Genomic DNA, 23,641 nt, shown 5'->3' on the forward strand with positions numbered 1-23,641 from the left:
CGCTTCTGCGTCCTAAAGCAATCCAATCCAACTGTGAGGATTACATTACATTACATTATATTACATTATATTACATGTCACTTGTTAGACGCTTTTATCCAAAGCGACTTACATACATTCAATACTGTGGGCAATCCCCACAGGAACAATTTGGGGTGAAGTGTCTTGTCCAAGGACACAGCGGAATGTTGACTGCAGCAGTGCCCCTGTGATCCAAAGATCAGCGCACTATCCACTGAGCCACAACCTCCCTGGATAAGAAGATACTTTCTTTGTTTGGGTTTTGGACTGTTGGTCAGACAAGGTATTTTAGCTATCCAGGGAAATTAGTGGGTGTAAAATTAGATAGTGACATCACTATGTATCACTCGTGCTTCTATTGGCTAGTGCTCCAACACATTGTACGTCTAACCAATCAGAGCAGACTGGGCTCTGGTTTCAAACAGAGGGTGAAAAGAGGTGCATACAGGCAGTATGAGAAAAATAAAGAGCTTTTTGAAGCATGGAGACATGTCCTCTTTAATACTTGCCCTATGCATACTGTTTTGTCCTAGGAAACACATGTTGGAGTGTAGGGTTATTGTTAACAGTGAACAACAAGAACACAGTTCAACTCCATCAGCCAGCCCCTACCTTTTGCAGATGAATACTTCTATCTCCTCATCATATTGACATTTATGTTGGCTGGAAATCGTTTACAGTGTGTTTATACTGTGGGTTCAAATGAAACATGGTTATACAGCAGTGTTGCTCATAGTGACAACTGCACACAGGTTAACATAGTGGAGCATTTAGCAGCTAAAGAGCTAAAAGAATGTATTGGTTGAAGATTTGGCGTATAGTGGTGCATACTAAAAAAAAACTATAAGAGGAAATGAGTTGTAAATAGGAACAAATGTGTAACCATTTTAACCATAAATATCTGAAAAGGTCAGTAACAATAAGAATATCACAATTCACTCTGAGACTGTGGACAGTATATCATATTGTTAAGTGGCAGCATTTGACAGAAGATAACATGTCAGCTAAAGCTAACCCTAGCTCTGCCCCCTAGTGGCCAAAACAAATAATTGAATGCAGAGTAAAACTAATGGTTAAAAAAAGTTTGTAAAGATATCAAAGTCAATTGGATAACTTGTAAACAGCAAGAGTTCAGAGCTGCCTCTGAATTGAAGATCATTTAATGAGGACTTATATCACACTGGTTACAAAACTGGGGGTATATGATTTCAGATGAAGCTCTGTTTTAATTGTGGTGCGGTCAAAACAATGATGTAAGAGATCTTCAACACTTCCATTTCACAAAAACGAATGTTTAAATGATGATCTTAATGATAAAAGATAATAATTTAGCAAACGGTAATTCTGGACACCTCTAGCAACTGTGACTCTAACCTCCACATGCACCCTGGCAGCTCTTTACCTCCATGGAAAGGAACAAACTGCCCTTCCCTTTGAGGAACGGCCTGATATGGAGAGTCCACTCTCACTGCAGCTCAGAGTCCTCCGACGTCAGCTCATTGGACCAGATGGGTACCCAGAATTCCCCTCACTTATTGTTACATGGTGGTGGGCTTGTGTTTAGCGGTAGTGTTCGACTTTAAACTGTGTTCATGTTTTCATTCCAACGACCCATCACAGCAGCATACGTCAATGATTAGCATGAATCTCTATTCCAAGTAAACAGTGAATGATGTTGAGGAGATGCAGTTTGGTTGGAATGAAAACATTTTCTCTGTATTTGTCTTTTTAGTGCTTTCTCTTATAGGCAACGTTTTGTGTCTGAACCCAAATCCCAATTTTTTTAATTTACCGTCGCTTTCCACAACCCAGACTACCACTGAAGCCGACCCACTAGTTTATTATATTTAATAAATACAGTATACAGTTTTTTTATTTGTGGAATATTAAAGAGGCCCTGTTCTGCTTTTTGGGGTTTCCCTCTCCTGTAGCGTGTTATATATGTTTTTGCATGTACATGTTGTGTAAAGACTACAATCCCTGTGTTCCCTCCAGAGGGAGTTTCTCTCCCACACTCCCCAGACTGGTCTCTGGTTTCAGACAGAGGGTGAAAAGAGGTGCTGCAGCACAGGCAGTATGAGAACAATAAGAGCTTTCTGAACATTACAGCATGGAGACATGTAGAGACACTAGTTACTGATATACACCTGAACATCAGCAGAATGGGTCCTCTTTAAAAGGTTGTAGATTTGTTAGTGAATATTTGTATCCATTGAGAAATAACCAAACAAATAATATAATTAAGTAACATATAGATGACATGACGTTCTTTTTTCCCACTGTTCTCTATGGGAACACGTTTCTAAAACCAAATATGGACTCTGCTCAGGAGGTAATACTTCATTCAAAGCTTTCCTCCCCACCCCACTGAACTTTGTCTATTTGCATCCTTCCTTACGGGTCAGAGTTCTCCTAGGTGACATGGAATAGATGTCTAAACCACGCAGCCTGACAACAGGAGTTCATCAAGGCTCAGTCCTTGGCCCTTTCCTCTTCTCCCACTACATAAAGGATGCTCTCGTACTTGTGTGTGGCTTCTCCTAGCTAGGTAGACGGCTTTTCTTTTCATCCCCCAATCAAAAACTGTCATCTCTCCTTGCCTAGCTGACATCCCATAGCTGTTGTCCTGGAGCTCAACATTAACTCATCTTTTTATCCTGTCCAAGACAATTGATGTATATTTAGTACATTGGGTTTATTGTTTTAGTTTAGTTTTTAAACTTAGTATCGAGAAGGTATAAAACTTCTTGGAATTTCTCTAGTTTTGGTATCCTTTACTACATTTCTAGAATCTTCTTCCCTGCTGATGACTTGAATTGATCTAGCAGATGTGACATCATATCACAGCAACGACAACCTCAAACACCACTGCTGGCATTCTGCACAAATGGCAAATGATTACCATCATCCAGCACCTCATACATGTCCTGAGGTGTTCCTGGAACACCTGGGATAAGCATTCCCTTTCTTGCTGACCTAAATCAAGGAAAACATTTTGGATACACAATCCAATAAGCTTGACAGAATAGTTTAGCCCTCAGTATTGTTTGAGTGCCTCTAGTCTCAGTATGTCCACCTGCTGTGGTCGAGATGGAGAATTACTAAAAGCTAAGGAGCTCATATTGTTTGAGTGCCTCTAGTCTCAGTATGGCTGCATTATGAAGTTTCTGCTTAGTTTCTATTGTCTTTTATAAAAGTCAGATTTGTACCACCACTAACTCTGAGTATCTGCTCTGGCTCTAATGCTTTTTCTCCAGGTGAAACTGTCTCTGAGGGACGATCCGGCCACTTTATCAGGATCAACTAACCCACACCATCACCACCGTCAGCACCACCCTCCACCCCCCAGCTCCAGCAGAAGTTACGATTCTCCCTCCAGCAGCAGCCCGGCCAGCAGCAACAATGACCCACCCCCACTCATCCCCCGTTCAGCAGCTTCCTCCGGCCCGCTGCCCCTGCCTCCGGCTCACCACTTTAACTCCTGCAGCAAAATGTGGCCTGTGGGAGCGCCTCAACCCCCCCCCATTCTTAGGTCCAGCAGTTGTGGGGGCACGGCAGAGGCTACAGTGCACCCCCCCGGGGCTCTGCCCGGTGCCCTGGCAGCCTGCAGGCAGCAGCAGGAGGAGGCGGCGCAGGACAGCCCTGGGGAGGACCCCTCCCTCAGGTCCTTCTATGGGAAGATCAAGGCCTTCGAAAAGATGGATCACTTCGCCCGGGCCCAGAGGATCCTGGAGCTGCAGGAGGCGCAGAGTGCCAGGGTGGGCAGAGCTCTTTGTTCCTATTGGCCAGATACTACAGTATCAGGAGGTGATTTACACGCATTGGTGTAAACTAACCAAGTACATTTACTCAAATACTGTACCAATGTACAATATTGAGAGACTTGTACTTTGCTTGAATATTTAAATGTTTTGCTACTTCTTACTTCTACTACACTACAACAACGACCTGAACTACAATTCAGAGGTAAATGGTGTACTTTTACTCCTCTGCATTTATTTAATACCTTTAGTTACTTTACAGATTTGGATTGATAATGTGAAATATAATCAACTCTTAAATCAGACTTTAGCTGCACCTATTCTCAAGAATAACATCATACAAATCTTATATAGCACCTTTTAAAACTAAGTTAGTAAATAATAAATGGATTTTGTAGTAAAGGTACAAAAGTGATTTTTGTATTTAATGAGGTATTTCTCTGTACAGCACTTTGGTCTGGAGGTTTGAAAGTGCTGTACAAATAAAGCTGTATTGTATATTGTACATTTCATTTACCAAAGAAAAATACATTTCATGATTATCACTCATGTACAGTATCGTGTAATTATAACTCAACATCTCATCAAGAATAGATTTAAAAATACAAAACATGACGAAAACACAAGCAGGTCTAACATAAGACATACTAATGGACACCAATGATGGGGACAAGGACAATAACCAGAGGATGGAGAGCACTACAGGCTAATCGGACATTCTGAGTATTGAAGTGGGATTGGATGATGATTTTGTCTGATGTGTGTCTGTCTATTTCAGTAGAGTAGTTTTGTAGGTAGAAGCTGCACTTTAGTTTGGATCCCGGTCATTTCAAGCTTTAATACACTGATCTGTGTTTGCAGATGGAAATGGCTCAGAAGCACCCCGACATCTACGCCGTTCCTCTGAAGGCGGCCAAGTTGGAGCACAGCCGCCCTCAGCCTATCGGGTAGGCTCACTACTGCATACGCCTCGCTGTGAGTGGCTGTCCGCGTGTCAGTGTAACCTCCCACTTCCCCCCCGATACCACAGAGGCTCGCATTGTTGGGGAAATCCATAATCAGTTACCTATCACAATATAAAGTACTGTAACCTGATTACTTTCCATTACTTTTGGATTACCTCAATATCAAATGCAATGCAAATAATAAACAAGAGAAATTAAATATCAATAAATGACTTTAACTTTAGACCTATTCGAATACATATATTGATTTGCCGATTTATAGTCCACTGACAGTTAATCAAGTTATCTATATAACTTTATCTGGATGTCAAATGGAAAGTGAGCATACATTGTAATGTTTCACAGAATACTACCCTCAATATAATGAAGGCCTAAGAATAGGAAATACACATTTCCTTGCAGCTTCTACAGCATGATGGCCCGGTTCAGAGGGTTACATTAAAAATGTATTTAAAATGTTACAATTACTAGTTTCCTGTTAAAAATGAAGTCTATTATGTAAGACCACGGAATAATGTGACCTTAGAAAAGAAGAAATCAAGATATTTAAAGCTAGGCTACAGAATAGTATAGTTTACAAATGCTGTTTTGTTTAATACATGATCATGACGGAAGGAGAGTGCGAGTTGTGCAAACCAAACAAAGTTATTAGAAATAGCCATGTGGCAGCAACTGAGATAGTCCACACAAAATAATAAACAATATAGCCATCCTCTATTTCTTGAGGGGGCTCCATGTACCCCTCTCAGGACCCAGCTTACTGCAAGAGACCAGAACCAGGTTACCTGCTTTTATTTAGTGACTCATTACCTGATTCTGATCAGCTTTCTGGCTTCCGGCTGATCCAAGCCGGCGCTCCAAACACACCGCGCTGCAACAGGTGCCTTGCTCAAGAGCACCTCGACAGCACCCAGGAGACATTCAAAGAATATTTCATCTAAATAAAACACATCTCAGACATGAATATGTGTTAAAGTGGCTCTTACATGGGGATCAGGGATCAGTGAAGTCACTGGGATTCATCATGTGGGAACTATGAACGCCTGTACACCTTTTATCGCAATTCATCCAATAGTTGTTGAGACATTTATGTCTGAAGTGGTGGACAGACGTTGTGAAATCAGAATCAGCAACTACATACAGTTGATTTTATGAGTGCAGGACTCAACACAGCTGTTGTCTGTCCCTCCAGGTCCAGCTCCCGTCCTGGACCCCAGACTCCTCCGTCCTCCAGGGAGGGGCGTCCCTTCTGCCCCAGCGAGGAGGATGTGAAGGAGGAGGCAGCGCCTGAATACTACACCGCCAACTCCTTCCAGTACCAGGACACCCAGCTGTAGCTGTCCTGGACACATGTTCATGCACTGCAGCTGCAGTCTCTAACACATCCATGCCATCATGCCCTGCACAATAAGCTGCTGACTCTGAACTGACTCTTGCTTCTTTGATATTAAAGGACAAAAACTTTTATTTTTGATTCACAGAAGTTTAAGCAATCTCACTATCCATTTGGATAGGAACACTGTCCTCACTTAACTTGTTATGTTTATCTAATGGTTTCTTTATTCTTTAGCACTTTTAAAGGGTAAACTGAGTAATCAGGAACCACTTGTTTTCTTGCCTATGCAACTCTTCAGTTCGTGCACAGCAACTGAAACGTATTGCCACGAGTTTTGTCCTCACGAAAACCTCAACAAACCTAAAAACCACAATGCGCTTTATCACATCTCTCCCCATCTTTTTCAAGCTACTATTATTGCCAGCTACGATCAATAAATGTTACCTATATATTATGATATTCAACGTACATATGTATATATATATATGCACAGTATACATATGTATTTAAAGTCAAGTGTTTATACTCTGTCTTTGCATTCCTTCGTATATGACAATGCCTGTGTATACATACAGTATATATCTATATATAGTCTATCTAGTTACACTGGAATTTGTAATAATTTTTTGAAGTGCCTTTTACTTTCTCAGTCCCATGAGGTTCGGGTTGTGTTTCCTCTGCCCCTCAGCCGCCCAGCCGTATTAAAACCTCTGCTGCTGTCAAGCTTAAAGGGAAACCAGGGAACCAGTGACACCAAAATCTCAATGCTGAGCCCATACACCACACACTGTACTGTCAGGATTTAGAAAGAGCTAACACTGTCTGACCGCTAGAATCCATCCACAGCGATATCAGTTTGAGACTTTACGTGTAGATAATGAGAGTAGTTCAAAAGTGTTATCTGTAAAGGCCCGGTCACTCCGGGATTAAGGTGGCAAATCAACAGATTTCAATAGAAGCTGCAAAATGTGCGGAATAGCTCGCAGGGTTAGGAGTTCAAGTTTAGTGAAATCAAGCATTAACAAATAGTGAATTGTTTGTTTCAACAAGCTGATCTTTGAAGGAAATTAGGTTCAGATTGTCTAAAGAAAAAAGAGGCTATCATAGCTTGTTAGCTCTGTTACAGTTTTTATATATACTTATGAGGCAAAGGCTTGCAACAACACAAATTATTTCTGTTGCAGCCCTACTGTTTCCCCCTTGGCATATTGGCAACAGCTATAGGAGCTTGGTACTGTAGACAGTTACTGCATCACCAAGCTGCAAGATAAACTCATTTAAATGCGGCTTGCAATACATTGAGCTGAGCCCTATCTGGTGTGACCGGGCCTAATCATTGCTTTTCGTCATTGTTTCCTTCTTTGGTGCTCAGCAGTCATTGCTGTTCTGCTTTAGTACCGTCCAGCCAAAAAGGGTTTGCCAGTTTGAACTGAGCGGCCAGTAGCGAGATGTCTTTAGCCTGGGATTGTTTTGTTGGTTGACTTTCTGCAGGTGATGCCCTTTTCTGTCTGTTCAGCCATGGAGGCTATCACTGCCTATGCTAACAACCCTGTTAAATGATACGGTTGGTGACATTCTACATTTTTCTTATTGTCAACAAATCCCATGTGCAGACCCAAACCAACAATGAATGTATCCACTAACAAGTATTGTGTGTGTATCCAACACCTGATACTGAATCTCTTATTTCTCTGTGCCATAGAGCTCTAATGTTGGTCACAAAACTGTAAGAGGCTCGACCAGAGCAGCAAGAGTGGATTAATCCGCTGCTGAACATACTGCAGTCCCCAACAAATGCACTATTTCCTCCTGTTTGAAAAATAACTAATGTGTTCAGTTCTTTGAAAATAATAAACTATATATTTGTGAGCTTTTGTAATATATATATTTATGTCTTCAGAAGGAACCAGACAGTATTGAGTTGTGGACTAAGGCAGTGTTGATGTCGCTTTTTGGGACAATAAGAAGAATTTGGAATAACACCAGCCTTATTTTCTAAAGCTGTTTCCCATTTTTGATACTTGAAGCCTGAATAGAGTGGTGCAAGAAAGAGTCCTAAAACCAGGAAATTAGTTTCACGTCACGTTCCCTCGTCTCAAAGTCAACGTTTTTGGGTCATATTTTTAGTCTGACGCTTAAGAAATGTTCATACTTTGTTCTACGACATAAAATACATCAGTGAATACCCCACTGGTAAATGTTGGAGGCTTTTATGTGTTTTAAAAACTGGTTGCAATCAAGTGACTAAATGAAACTACTAAACATCATCACATCAAACATTAGCCGCCTTTAGCTTAGCGGTGGTGACTCGCAGCCATGTGACCGTTGTGAAGCTTGTTTATAGCCTATTGTTAGCTTTTAACATCTGCCGATTGCATTTGTGCTTCAAAAATCATAAAGAGTTTTTAAAATGTAGAGATTATCCTGCTGAAATGTGTGTTTGCCACAGATCTGCCCTTCTGATGCTCACTCCCTGGTTCCTACACAAATACATCATCCTGCACCACTCTGTGACGGTGCAGCAGGGTCAGCCCACTGAAGGTTTAGCTGAAGTACCCCCTAAGCTGGGGTGGGTATCCAACCCTGTCTGAAGGCTCTCAAGTGAGAGACATCTTCTTTTATTAGTCCAAAGCAGACGATATGACTTCCTGTGTGCCAGCAGACATGTATCTACACAGGCCTATCACACAGGCCTGTCACACAGGGGGAGCAGCAAACACAGGATAATGTGCTGGCTCTATCATTTGAGTTTGTACCAGTATCCACAGAGTGTATTCAATCACGTACAAAGGTCTTGAGCTAGAAGGAAACGTGTGAAGCCACAGATGGGGTGTGTGTGTGGTGGAGGCAGTTCTCTTTGGGCTCCACCATCAGTGTGTATGAATGGTGTCCCACATGTTTCAAATATGCTTGATTGTATATCTCAGTTCACTCTTCAGCTCCAAACATGAGCTACCAAGTGCTTACCGTCAGAAGTGCTAATGAGTGACGTCCCTCACAATGCACCGGCACTGAACTCATGGAGTGTACTGCAGTGTGTCATGGCAGAGGGTAATACTGTACATGAGACGGAGAGAATTAGAAGAATGATTGGACTGTGTCTGCTGAGTTTTTCCATGTTTTCACCTTAAAACACCAAATAAAACAAAAAGTCTTAACCACCTGAGTAGTGCATGGACTGTGATCTGTTATGGCATTTATGGTATTAAAGCTTAATACAGTGTAATCCTAATGAGATGTAAACTGCTGCATCCTGAGAATGTCGTGTGTGTGTGTGTGTGTGTGTGTGTGTGTGTGTGTACAGAGGCTATGATCAGGGGAAATCAGAAAAAGAAACTCGAACAGGGGGGTGGATGAATTAAACCTCAGTGTGCTGGAGTCCTAGATCAACTGGACCGCGACCTGGACTTTCCCTCTGGTTCTCAAGTACAGAGCCCCGACCCTCCTGATCTGGATGACATGTCATAATAACATACAATTGTATAAAACACAATTTGCTTACATTTTTGTTCTCTTTTGAGAATCAAACAAAACAGATTTAAAGTGGACCTATCATGCAAAATGCACTTTTGTACGTCTTTTATACATGAATATGTATCCAGGGAACTCACCAAGTGTCCGAAAATACAACCCTCTCTCTTTTCCTCCGTACCCAAATCTTTTCAAAACGGGGCTACAACGAGCGGATACAGATTCCATCCGACCCGACGTCAGCCCGGAATAGTGGGCGGTGACGCTCTGCCTACATGGGCAACGCTCCACCTATCATGGGAATGAGAGGTTGGGCCAATGCTTCCAATCTAAGGCTAAAAACTGGATCAATACCAACCATCCGGGACCAGGACACATCCAATTTGGAAGCTGTAAGTTTTTCCATGTTAATATTTGCATTCCTTTTTATTTAGTGGTGTTTTTCCTGATAAAGTTATCTCTACTACGTAGCTTGTAGCATGTAGCTTGTAGCATGTAGCTTCGCCGTATCAATGTCGCCTCAAACCCAAACAGTAATCGGTTGGGTGTTTATATGTTTTTGTAACATTGTATTTCATTTTGTAAGCTCCGCAGTCTTTTCTATTTAAACTATCAGGCATTTGCTAACCTGTTCAGGCATACTGCTGTAATGGCAATCTGTGTGAAGGCTGTAAAGCTACGCCCTAGCCGATACCACAAGTATTTATTCTCCTATTTATTAGTATTTTTGATCCTCTAAAATCATATTGAGTAAGTTATAATAACAAACGTAATCTTCTGTAGGTAAGTGCAGTTTTTTCCAGCGTTTTATGTAAAAGCTTTTGTGATTGTAGTCTATAAGAATTATCAAATATCACCGATCTGTAAACTAAGCTAAGCTAAGCTACGCGAATGAGACGTGATGTGATTCAGCAGTCTTTATTACTTGTTTGCGCACATGAATATACATATGTGTGTGTGTGCACGACTGTTAGGATACAACAGTGTGTGTATGTGTGCGCAATTGTTGCAAGGAGGGGGGAAAAACACAACGCTGCACAGCTCCGTTGATGGGACTTGGCTAATTAGCGGCTAGCACTCATTACAGTCTGTCTACTGAGCTCAGCCCCTCTCCAACACATCAGCTTTGCTAAATAGACAGCGTTAGCCCCCATCTTTTGGGATTTCAGATTATAATTATCCAAATAGTATTTTCTCATCCTGAATACTAAATTGAGATGATTTTGTTCTAACTATGTTTCTTCTATACAGGCCAGCACCTCACATACTACCAGCGGAAAATCTGTGATGATAGATGATAGATTCTGCATGTCAGACTGACCCACCGAAGCTGCGTACTGTATTTGTTTTGGGTTCAATTAACCGTTGATTTTGACAATAAAGTTCCGACAGTTTATATAAAATGTGTCATGATTATTCATGTTTGATGGGTAAAGTATATGCAGATTTCAAAAGCAAAAGGTTGTGTGTGGACTTTTTTTGTCATCAACAAATGGGTGTGTTATGCCATTGCTGTGTAGTATATAATATAATAGTAACGCCATCTACAATGACAGAATGAAATGAAAGATTGCATAAAACCATATACACCAGTATTTATTTTCATGAACAATATTAGCATACGTTTTACAAATTCGCATACGCTCGTGCCGGGGGACGTGCCTCACCCCCCTCTTCTGCAGGGGGGCGTGGTCAGCTGCAGCTCATTTGCATTAAAGCTACTTCAGCCCTTGCAAAAACAGGGCTGGAATAGAGCAAATAGAGCGAAATGAGGCATGGCTAAAATGCATGATCTGTTTGGTATTTTGAAAAAAAACCTTCACAGACATGTTTTATATAGGTATGGCCCTACAATATATTTTCCAAATATAGCATGATAGGTCCACTTTAAATTAAAAAAAAATGCAAACAAACAAGTGAAATGAACTAAATTGCTGAATTGCTTTTAATTCACTGGCAGGAGCGACAAGTGAGGAGGAGCAAAAAGTTAACAACGAGGGAGAGATTGAACAAAGAGAAAGAGTAGAGGACAGAGAGAGTAATGAACAGGAAGAAGACAGAGAGACTAAAGAAGATGGAAGAGAGGGTGCAGGTTATGGAAAGGAGAGAGACATGGAAAATGAATGTTGACAATGTTGTGTGATCATTTTAGCCTCTTCTGCATGTCCAGATCATTAATAGTAACAATCAACTGATTCTTATGCATTTCAAAAATAATTGATGCTGCAGCCCACTGACATGATTTGAAATCAATATATTATCCAATTTGTGACCCCCCACAGGACTTAAAAAGCACCTAACTAGATCATGAAAATCCCCAAAATCCCCCGAACCCCCCTAGCATGTTTGGACCTCGGTATTTAGGAAATCCTGGATACAGCCCTGCTTGTGTTACACTATGCAGTAAGCAGCTGTTATAAATTAACTAAAATAAGTTGAATCTACTAACCCGATGAATCGTTTTTTAGCAGGTCTCAGGCTCGAAAATGACATTCCCAGAACAAATGACTATATCTTCACTTCTAAAAGGGGTAAATTAATAATCTTTTTTCTCAAAGCAATAATAAACCTGTGAGTTCGATGTAGAAAAGTCAGAATCAATATAGAATTTTTTTATTTTAAAGTCAATTCAGATTGAACATAGTAAAGAAATGTAAATTATAGTGTCTGTCCAAAAAAAAAACATTACCTAGAAAACCACCCTTGAATGATGGGATAGTAGACTAAAACCTTTAGGAATCCAAATTATAACATATAATAAGTACCCTGTATCAAGATTGATGCAAAACAAGTGACATTTGACCTTTTTAGAGAAGTTTAGCAAAACAAACCCCACCTCTGGGGTCATAGAGAGCCGAAGTCCCTCCCTTTCCGGTGGAACTCATGGGACCTTATTTCGGAAAAATTATGTATTCAAGTCAATGGCGAGAGAAAACTTATCTTTCGATCCCGTTTGAATTGTGCCATGAATTACAGAGCTATTGAAATATATGATGTTTGTCAATCTTAAAAAATCATTTTGGCGATTAGGCCCCGTTGTGCAGGAAGTATCGGGAAGGTAGAACCGATCCGATGAAACCCCCCTGGGTCTAGACACTGGTGGTGGTGAATGGATAGTTGGGTCGGTCTGAAGAGGAGTGGTTTAGCTTGATCCTGGATTCAGAGGGACAGGAGGTGAAAAGGGGGTGGAGGAGGGTTGCGCCGATTAACCTGGAATGAGAGCTGTCAGAGAGGAGAGCAGATTTAAAAGGTTTGACAGAGCGCTATGATAGGCTCTTGGGAATAGAGCGAAGTGATTGGTTAAGCTGAAGAGTGATGCCCCCAGTCACTTATTGAGAGGAGAGAGAGTAATAACATGGGAATAGAAATACATGAATGAGTAGAGACGGTCTTCCTGGTTGAACTTGCGCTGAGCTCCATTTCAATCAGGAGAGACGGTTTTGATGTAATAATAATACATATTTATTGCGCAGATGCACAAATGAATGCAATGGTAATTTTGGCGATTAGGCCCCGTTGTGCAGGAAGTATCATTCGGGAAGGTAGAACCGATCCGATGAAACCCCCCAAAATGAAATAGTATTATGGAATGAAATGTACGGGTTTCTTACCATATGGGCTGAATGCAGAGATCTATGGGATATGATGAGAGTAATACAGGAGGAGAGAAGAAGAGTTTATTGAATAGCATATCATTAAGAGTGGAGTTACTCTAAAGGAACGGACCTTCAGCTCGTTAGAGCCGAACGATGACACATGAATTAGAGCCTGGCTCGACACCGAGCCAGGCCCTGGTCGAGGATAAAGCATGAAGGGACACATGAATGTATAAGATGGCTGAGATGCATGGAATGCACATGGGGTTTTAGCAGGGGAAGGAGACTCGGAATATATATTGGGCTTAGAGTAAGTGCATGGAATGCACATGGGGTTTTAGCAGGGGAAGGAGACTCGGAATATATATTGGGTTTAGAGTAAGTGCATGGAATGTACATGGGGTTTTAGCAGGGGAAGGAGACTCGGAATATATATTGGGCTTAGAGTGCATGGAATGCCATGGGGTTTTAGCAGGGAATGGTGAAATGAATATTAATCGGCTATGAGTGCATGAAATGCAAGGGAGTTAAACATGAGCTGGGCTGGGGCGTAGGCCTACTATGATGCATGGATGATCTGATCATATCCTGACTTGACACAAGCCCAGACCCTTCCAGTCGAATGCATGAATGACACATGGGTTTTAGCATGAGAATGAGACAATGATGAGTATACAGAATTGAAATGCACATGGTTGTTAGCATGGGAAATGAGACATGGAATGTCACGCGTGTTTATGTACAGACAGTGACATGATGAGTGATATGCCGATATGCTATAAAACACCACCACCAGTTATATGCATATTTACCCGAGTTAAGGCTTGAGAGATTATTGGATTGCCAGCACGGAGCTGATGTCCGGGCAAGTGAAGGAGGTGTAGGCAGCGCAATGCACGTGAGCCGTTAGCTTGAGTACGGTGATGCATGGATATCGTATCCCGGCTTATAAACAAGCCTGAGACGCAGACCCTTCCTGGGTCAGATGCATGAAATGCGCATGAGCATGAACAGTGACTTTGAATGAAGTGCAAACGCACGGCATGAATATGACATTGCACTTAGGTAATTAATGAAACATGACCTGTGAACTAGGTTTGAGAAAAAATGCTAAGAGGCAACAGAGCATGATAAAACAGAAGCAGAAAATCATAGAGAGGACAATGAAAGTGGACACAAAATAAACGAATGATGGGGAGCACTATGGTGATAGCTGATTGTTGGGATTTGAATATGGTAATTGACACCACCACCAGTTATATGCAGATCTTACCAGAAGTAAGCTTGAGAGATCTTTGATAGCCGACGCTGAGCTTTTGAATAGGGAGGTGAGTTAGCTGCACCTACCCTAGAAGGACTGCCCCGATGTTTGGGGAGAATTCAATTTTTATAATGCTTGCTTAAGTGATTATGGACAGTTTTTCTATATCATCTGAAATGAGAATGATGGAGGGAGAGCTAGTGATAGAAACCAAACGAGGTATGATTATGAATGTGTAAGGCAATAGGTGGAAATCTGTGCATGCCGCTATGGCGGTTGATCTCGTGCCGGAAAGAGTCGCTAGTGAGTGGGCCCGGGACCTGCGACTCGCTCACCCTGCAGATAATCCCCCCAAAACAAAGGATGTGCCGTGCACATCCTAAAGAGTCGGGGAAATGCACGATCGTTGTAAGGACGGCGGACGCCACGTCCAGAAGACGGGAGATGATGGCGTGCCAATGATTATCCGCATGGCGATATACAGTTGCCCGGTGAGGGAGAGCAACTGCCGTTGGTGATGATTTGCTGGAATACAGCCTGACGTTATTGTGGATGCACGGCAGTTTTTCGGTTAAGAGAACGTTTCATTACTATGAAGCTCGGTGTGATACCTAGGACTCCGGTTGTGTGACTGAGCGTATAGTTCCTCTTTGATTTAGGAACGCCGTGCTCCTAAAGGAGACTCTTCTTCTTTCTTCTTTCTCTCTTCTTTCCAGTTGAGCGGTGTTACAATGTTATGTAATGTTGTATTTGAACTAGGGCTGTCAAGTTAACGCGTTAATAACTCGTTAACACCCGGGAGGGTGTGTGTATGTGTGGCGCGAGCGAGGCACACCTTACGTGTTGATGTTGTTGTTAGCATCTAGTGCTAGCTAGCTGCGCTAACGGATATAAGGAGCTGTTTCAATGAAAACAGAGGAGTGACATTTCGCCGACAACTGCGCCGAGCACTTGACTTAAAGCAGGTAGCCAGACAGTGGGACATTGTACGAAAAGTCAGCACACTCAGCACGGATAGTGCGCGCAACATGATTGCAGCATCCAGGCAGCTCCCGTTCGAGCATACATGTATATGCCTTGAGCTGCACATAGCTCCAACGATCCATCACAGTGTCTCCAGTATGAGAGAGGTTCCGGGTTGAATTGAGGCGAATATTTGTAATGTTCAGAGGTTGTTGTGTTTAATATTCATGAGAATATTTGTCATTGTTCAAATGATAATAAACAAACATATAAAGCATATTTGTCCACTCGTATGTTGATAAGAGTATTCAAAACTTGAAAAATACCCCTCTAAGGTACATTTAGAACAGATACAAAATGTACGATTAATTTGCGATTAACTATGGACAATCATGCGATTAAATATTTTAATCGACTGACAGCCCTAATTTGAACCTAGATGGCGTAAAGGGCAACACATGAGGGGATCTCCCTGAGCAGTGGGTGATTTGGACTGAGGAGAGCAACTATTAATATTACTTACCCATGTAGCCGGTGCACGCGTTATGTTTTTCTTTTTTTTTTACTTGACTCCCATCTGAGGCTGAAGGAGTTCCACTGGGATGGATGAGTGGGAACGTTAAGAGCGACGTTAATATCTGCTTTGGAGGGCCAGCCTTGGCCTGCACGCTAATTATTTGATTGCATAATCATCCGTGCGTGGAAAGAGGAAGCATTGTACCGTTGTCATATCAGCTCCCGACCGTAGTCGAGGAAAAGGGGGGTGACTCTCTGCAAGCAGAGCAAAACATCTTTGGTTCAACAGGTGAGCTCTTCCGTTTAGAATGTAAGGTTATACTGCAGAAGAATTAACTAAATGTTGATTTACCAGCTTATATTCCCTCAGTGATACAGTACTTATGCGCAAGTGGTTGATATAGTGCCTTAGACTTGAATTTATATATATATATATAAATATATATATATATATTTTTTTTAAAGCATATGATTGTAATTTGATATGCAGCAATACTTTATTTTCAAAAGAAGGGGGATGTAACATCTTGGTGTGAATAGAAGATCTTTGACGTAGATGACGTAAATTGATGTTGCGGGTTCACACAAGTGAAATAACATGGACACGCTGATGAGCAGTAGGCAGAAGGGGGCGAGAGCCCGGAGCTGTGCAGTGAAACTGCTAGCCGCTAATGACGGCAACTTGTTGTCCGGTGCGAACTACTAGCCGGGAGGAGATGTAGCTGCTATCGGATGTAGGCCTAAGCCCTACCTACGGGAGGGGCTGTGATGGTTGAAACCAGAGATGGGGTGAAGCTTCGCATGCGATGATTTGAGCGGCCCTGATGCCGGTGATGCCCGGAGACTGAAGGCCTGTGCCGTCAATTGTTTGCATGAAGTAAGCCAGAGATGCAGGGTGTTGATCGAGCTATTACACGGGGGCGGCTGCTATGGTGAGCGTTGGAGCGAGCCGGGGAGATTTTCCATTAAGCCAGAGGAGCTTCCGTGGAGCCCGACTTCCTTGTCCTTTTTCCTCCCGCATCCGGGTTTGCGGGTAGCCAGCTGGAGCCGCTGACTCGAGCTGGGGAACGCCACCTGTAGCTTGATCTGCGAGCCTGCGGAGCTGGTGAAGAGATAGGCCTGGAGCTGAAATAATGCCTTGCTGCTGTAGTTTGGAAAGGAGGAGATCTGCCTCTGCTGCAGGTGAGCGGCAGCTTGAGGAAGTTGCGTAGGGACTCAGGCAGTGTGTCGGGCCGGGATCAAGATCCTGCTGGAAGCTGGTCGTGGTCTGAGTACTATGAATCGGACGTCTTGAGAATCATAAACCCTGAAGTACGAGGTTAGTTTGGCGATTGCTGTCTGTTAAGGCCCTGACACACCAGGCCGTATTCGGCCGTCTTCGGTTGTCTGGCGACAATGCGTTCCTTGTCGCCCAAAGTCAATTTGGTGTGTCCCGAACCCTCGGCCGTGACACGCCTTATTTGGCCTTTCACGGTCGACACATGGCCGATTCAACATGTTGAATCGGCCAAAATACGGACACAAGCTATCGGGCCAAGAAACCACTCTGATCAGCTGTTCAGCTAGCAAATGAGAAGCGAAACGGAAGTGAGGGACGTAAACAAACGATTTAAAAAGGCACAGGACAGCAGCTAAACCCCAGCAGGTGATACTTAAAAGACATCAAACATAGCCCTTAAATGTCCTCTCTTACCTCCCACACATAGCAGGGACATCTCTGATATCGGCGGGAGCGTCCCCGGCTGTCCTCTGCTGAGAGCTCCGTGATTTGTTTGGTCAAGTCCGGTTTTTCATCTCATCGGTTTATTTGTCAGTATAAAGTTGCAGGATTAGTCTCAAGTACCTCAACATTGTCCTTAAGTACAGTGTCTAAGTAAATGAGATACTGTCTACTGCTGTTCATTTACCTATTGTGAGTCGCCTCGGATAAAAGCATCACATGGAAATGTACATTTAGCAAGAAGTGGCCATTATTACATTACATACATTACTACATTGCTGACTCAATAAACTACACACCCGCCAGAACACTGCAAACATCAGATGCAGGTCTATTAACTGTGATTTTATAGTATGTCTGCACTTTATGTGCTCATTTCATCATTCATGTATTTTTATATTCTAAAACATGTTTTCGATGGACGAGAGTGAAAATGGAACGCACACGCTATTTGTTTGTTTATATCAGTCTGTTCTTCTTCTCTGTCTTCCGGTTGTTGCCTATTTTGAATGACGAATACACACTACCGCCGCCTGCTGGTAAGGAGAGTTATTGCCACTCACGCATGCGCAGTTCGTACGTGCTCGGCTGAAGTCTTTGCGGTGTGTTCCAGTGCGACACATGGCCAAGACGCAGGAGAACTCATCGATGGAACTGTCTGTGTCGGTGTCGGCGAGTTCTCTGGTGACTGCCTGGTGTGTCAGGGCCTTTAGAGATGGGCGAGTCCTGATTCATCCGGATCATTAACCCGGATCCTAGAAATGAGCTGGTCGTGGCGAGTCTCCCCTCTCCATTAACCCGAGTCCTTTGAGTCCCACACTTGGTGTGACGTACAAATTAAAACTATAAATTGCGTCACTCGCTACTCTCTTTATAACATGTAAAATCACATTACAACGTACCCCAGTCCATCTACCCTTTAGCAAGTAGGATAGCTGCCAGAAGTGATCGTTTGGCTCAGGGGAGGGGACGCGGATCAGTGAAACTTCCTGCAGACTCGTGGGGACTCAGAGGAGCCGACGGCTCCTAAACGTAATAGCATAGCAGATCCAGAGATCCATACTCGTCATGTGCACGAGCATAGCCCCTCCTCCAGCACCCGGCTCCCGCGGCTATATTATGCACGAGTCAACAGCAGACTCAGAGATTCGCAAATCCTGACTCACTGTGCAAAACATAGCAGACTCGCGCGGACTCAGAGCCGTAACCGTATAGCAGCAGATCCAGAGATCCAGCAGACTCGTCATCATGCACGATTCAACAGCAGACTCAGATTCGCTAAATCGCAAAATGACCTTTTTTTTTGTGATCAATATGTTTTATTAAAGCAAAAGACACCACTTTACACACATTTAACACATACAAACACCAGTATTGCAATGATTACGCAGTCCATGAGAAAATATGGGGGGCATATGATTAGATATAATTATATGTTTAATAATAATAATTGTATAATTAAGACATTTTATATATTCTAACTGTTTTGCAATTTTCTATCATTTGTCATTGTTTGTTTCTTTTGTGTGCTATGTTCAAAATAAATGTTTTGCCAAGTGAGATCCTTATTGGAAATGCAGCTATTACACGCAGGAGACTGTTGCACAACATGACAATTTTGTTAGAAGTCTACACTGAAACTTCATTTAGAACCGGAAACATAATGGACTTAATCAAAATCGCAGGATCCGTGAATCCAGGTCAATGATCGAGAGAGACCAGTAGCCTACGAGTTAGTCAGCGGAACTTCACAGACTCAGATTCGCAAATCCTGACTCACTGTGCAAAACACAGCAGACTCGTGCGGACTCAGAGCCGTAACCATATAGCAGCAGATCCAGAGATCCAGCAGACTCGTCCTCATGCACGAGTCAACAGCAGACTCAGATTTGCCAAATCGCAAAATAACCCTTTTTTTTGTGATCAACATTTTTTATTAAAGCAAAATACACTGTGTAGCGGAGGTTAATATAACGTCAGTTTAATATGCTCGTGAAATGCAACAACTTTTCGGTTTCACCGATAGGATTTCTACGGTCTTGGTGATGCTGACTCATATGACTCAAATGACTCGTATGATCCGGATCTCAGAAGACCCTGAGTCCCTAAAAGGATCCGGATTTGCCATCTCTACTGTCTGTGTGTTGCGCCGATTCACCTGGAATGAGAGCTGTCAGAGGGGAGAGCAGATTTAAAAGGTTTGACAGAGCGCTATGATAGGCTCTTGGGAATAGAGCGAAGTGATTGGTTAAGCTGAAGAGTGACGCCCCCGGTCACTTATAGAGTGGCGAAGTCCCTCCCACTTACTTCCGGGGTATGGGACCTTATTTCGGAAAAATTATGCATTGAAGTCAATGGGGAGAGAAAACTTATCTTTCGATCCCGTTTGAATTGTGCCATGAATTACACATATGATGTTTGTCAATCTTAAAAAATCATTTCCATGTCAAAAAAGTCACAGTTTGTCTTAAAACTGTTGAAATATAAGACTTTGAAAAATACGAAACTAGAAAGACTACAAATCCCAGAGTCGCGTAAGTGATGTCACAATTGAGACACTACGATACACGTATAATACCGTATATATACGATCAGCGCCATATAGATAGAATCTATCTATATGGCGCTGGCTAAGATAAGATAACTTTGTGCCTGTGTGCTTAGTACCAGGTTGTTATTATACCAGCAATGGGTCTTGCTCGTTCTTTCGCTTCCCGTCTGATGAAAGAGGAGTGTGTGGATCAAGTTAGCTACCTAGCTAGTAGCTAGCACGTTAGTTAGCATTACAGCCTTGCCATTTTTATTAGCCTTAACATGAAGTAACATTAAGTAACCCAAAATGTTAAACAGTAAGAGTAGTAGTCATATTTCGTGAACCCTTTGAATAGTACTGTCACCGGTGTGATCATTCTATAATACACAATTTAAGCCCGGGGGAGAAATGCTAACGCTAACGCTAGCGATCTTCTCTACTTCATGCTATCTGCACAAATGGTTGACATTAAACATTAAAACAACCAGGCAGTTCAGAGAGAATCAAAGGAAGGAAGGCAGGCAGCTTTGCATGACATTCTTCAGGACGTGTTTCATTGTAGTGATAGTGAGGGTAGTCTCTTGTGTTGACAAGACAGTAGTGACGGCCATCTTGGTGACGTTTGTTGTTGACCAGAGATCAGATGTAGTTCTTTGAGCGTTTCACACAAACCAATGTGTTACTTCACAGTTTTACGACACATTTTTTTTTTTTTGACTTGCAAAATTATCTTTTAAATTGACAAACAACATATGTGTAATTCATGGCACAATTCAAACGGGATCGAAAGATAATCTTTCTCTCTCCATTGACTTCAATGCATAATTTTTCCGAAATAAGGTCCCATGGAGGTCCACCGGAAGGGGAGGGACTTCGCCACTCTATTGAGAGGAGAGAGAGTAATAACATGGGAATAGAAATACATGAATGAGTAGAGACGGTCTTCCTGGTTGAACTTGCGCTGAGCTCCATGAGATAGCTAAGATAAGATAACTTTACCAAGATGCCTGTTTGCTTTGTACCAGGTTGTAATCAAATATCTGAGATTTTCCATTAAACTTCATATTCATTGTATTAAGTATACGTTATGCTGTTAGAAATGGATGTTGGTCAAGCTCCCACACTTTTTATAAATTAACTGCAAGTACATGCAAACAGCTAAATGTATCCACCCTGTCATGGACACAATTCAAAGAATAAATACATTGTAATTACATAGTGATTATAAAATGTACATTTTCAGAAAGCTATAGTCCCTTTCTCAACAATATATTTCAGTTAATGGAAAAAGTTTGGATAATAATGAAATTATGGCAAACTATGTGTACCATGTCCACCCTGTCATGGGAAGGCTTGCTGACAGGATGGACAATGGTACAAATAGTTTGCCATAATTTCATTATTATCCAAATACTTTTTCCAACAACAATGTCCGATTGTATTGTATTGTAAAGCTGTTCGCTTTGGTTATGCTCTTACGAAACGAAATGGAAGGCATGGGACGACTTTACAAGGAACGACTTTACAAGGGACGACTTTACAAGGGACGACTTTACTTGGAACTTTACAAACATAACATGCGAAATTCATTTTGCATGTGATGTTTGTACAACATCCAACTACACACATAATATGATTAACATTTCGAAATATAAGTTACAAAACTTACTTTGCAACTAGCCAATGTCTCAGCCTCCATTGAGGAAAGACAAAATGGTGGTAGTAATGTCACTGAAAACATCAGAGGGTTTTTTATGGGGCAGTTACCGCTTAATGACAGGGTGGACAGCAAATGTCAGGGACACATGAAAAATGTTCAATATTATTATGAAAATAGAATATACATGATCAAAATGACTCGTTTTATCAAATAACTCGTTGTGGACAATAAAACCATATAATTTTTTTTTAAATGTAGTATCATTTAACCACTATTACACACACTGTAGTTAGCACTGCAGTGTGTGGGACATGCCAAAATCACGTACATCCAATGAAAAAATAAGGTATAAAATTAAGGAAACACATTTCAAGAGACTTATCATTGTACTGATATGTGTGTAAATGTTTGGCCTTTTATAATAAGACCTCAGAGTTTCATTATTCTGCTACAGAAATCCCATTGCTTTTTTGTCGAGGGAACCATGGATGTATAGAGTGGCGAAGTCCCTCCCCTTCCGGTGGACCTCCATGGGACCTTATTTCGGAAAAAATATGTATTGAAGTCAATGGAGAGAGAAAGATTATCTTTCGATCCCGTTTGAATTGTGCCACGAATTACACATATGATGTTTGTCAATTTAAAAGATAATTTTGCAAGTCAAAAAAAAAAAATGTGTCGTAAAACTGTGAAGTAACATATTTGTTTGTGTGAAACGCTCAATGAACTACATCTCTTGCACAACAATACACATCACCAAGATGGCCGTCACTACTGTCTTGTCAAAAAAGTGATTGACTACCCTCACTATCACCACAATGAAACACGTCCAGAAGAATGTCATGCAAAGCTGCCTGCCTGCCTTCCTTTGATTCTCTCTGAACTGCCTGATCTTTTTAATGTTTAATCTCAACCATTTGTGCAGATAGCATGAAGTAGAAAAGATCGCCAACGCTAATGTAGTGTTAGCGTTAGCATTTCTCCCCCGGGCTTAAATGGTGTATTATAGAATGATCACACCGGTGTGACAGTACTCTTCAAAGGGTTCACGAAATATGACTACTACTCTTACTGTTTAACATTTTGGGTTACTTAATGTTACTTCATGTTAAGGCTAATAAAAATGACAAGGCTAAGCCGGCTGTAATGCTAACTAACGTGCTTGCTACTAGCTAGGTAGCTAACTTGATCCAGCCACTCCTGGTCCTTTCATCAGACGGGAAGCGAAAGAACGAGCAAGACCCATTGCTGGTATGATAACAACCTGGTACTAAGCACACAGGCATCTTGTTAAAGTTATCTTATCTTAGCTATCTCTATTTTAGTGGAGGAAAACAATTGTGACATCAGTTATGAGTGACATCACTTACGCGACTCTGGGATTTGTAGTCTTTCTAGTTGCGTATTTTTCATAGTCTTATATTTCAACAGTTTTACGACAAACTGTGACTTTTTTGACATGGAAATGATTTTTTAAGATTGACAAACATCATATGTGTAATTCATGGCACAATTCAAACGGGATCGAAAGATAAGTTTTCTCTCTCCATTGACTTCAATACATAATTTTTCCGAAATAAGGTCCCATGGACCGGAAATAGATGGGCGTGACTTCGTCACTCTGTAATACGGATAATAACCATAACCCGAGCGCAGCTTACTTCCGGGTTTTAGGATGCGTCACTGCACCACGTTATACCATAGCTTTATACACATGCATAAACTTCACAGCGGGCGGAACTTGTCATAAAGTCCGCGAAAATAAAGCCCACCCATTTAGAGGGAAGATATGATTAGTCAATTGTACTGTCATTTGACATTACTCTCTCATTGAGTTA

At 41.8% G+C, this 23,641-nt stretch overlaps 1 protein-coding gene across 5 annotated transcripts in view; it reads left to right on the forward strand.

The window, feature by feature from the left end:
* LOC117472801 (tight junction protein ZO-2-like) overlaps window positions 1–9,246 on the forward strand; it is an 81,068-nt gene extending 71,822 nt beyond the window's left edge. For 2 of the 5 annotated variants that reach the window (XM_034118207.1, XM_034118210.1), the window contains 3 exons: window positions 3,279–3,828; window positions 4,644–4,757; window positions 5,940–9,246. In XM_034118207.1, coding sequence (XP_033974098.1) covers window positions 3,279–3,828; window positions 4,644–4,757; window positions 5,940–6,019 — 744 coding nt within the window. In that variant the 3' untranslated portion in view covers window positions 6,020–9,246. The remainder of the gene's footprint in view (window positions 1–3,278; window positions 3,829–4,643; window positions 4,758–5,939) is intronic. The other 3 variants (XM_034118208.1, XM_034118211.1, XM_034118209.1) reach the window with 3 other exon arrangements.
* The last annotated feature ends 14,395 nt before the right edge of the window (window positions 9,247–23,641 follow it).

The sequence above is a fragment of the Trematomus bernacchii genome, unplaced genomic scaffold (genome assembly GCF_902827165.1).
Source record: "Trematomus bernacchii unplaced genomic scaffold, fTreBer1.1, whole genome shotgun sequence".
Classification (NCBI taxonomy): domain Eukaryota; kingdom Metazoa; phylum Chordata; class Actinopteri; order Perciformes; family Nototheniidae; genus Trematomus; species Trematomus bernacchii.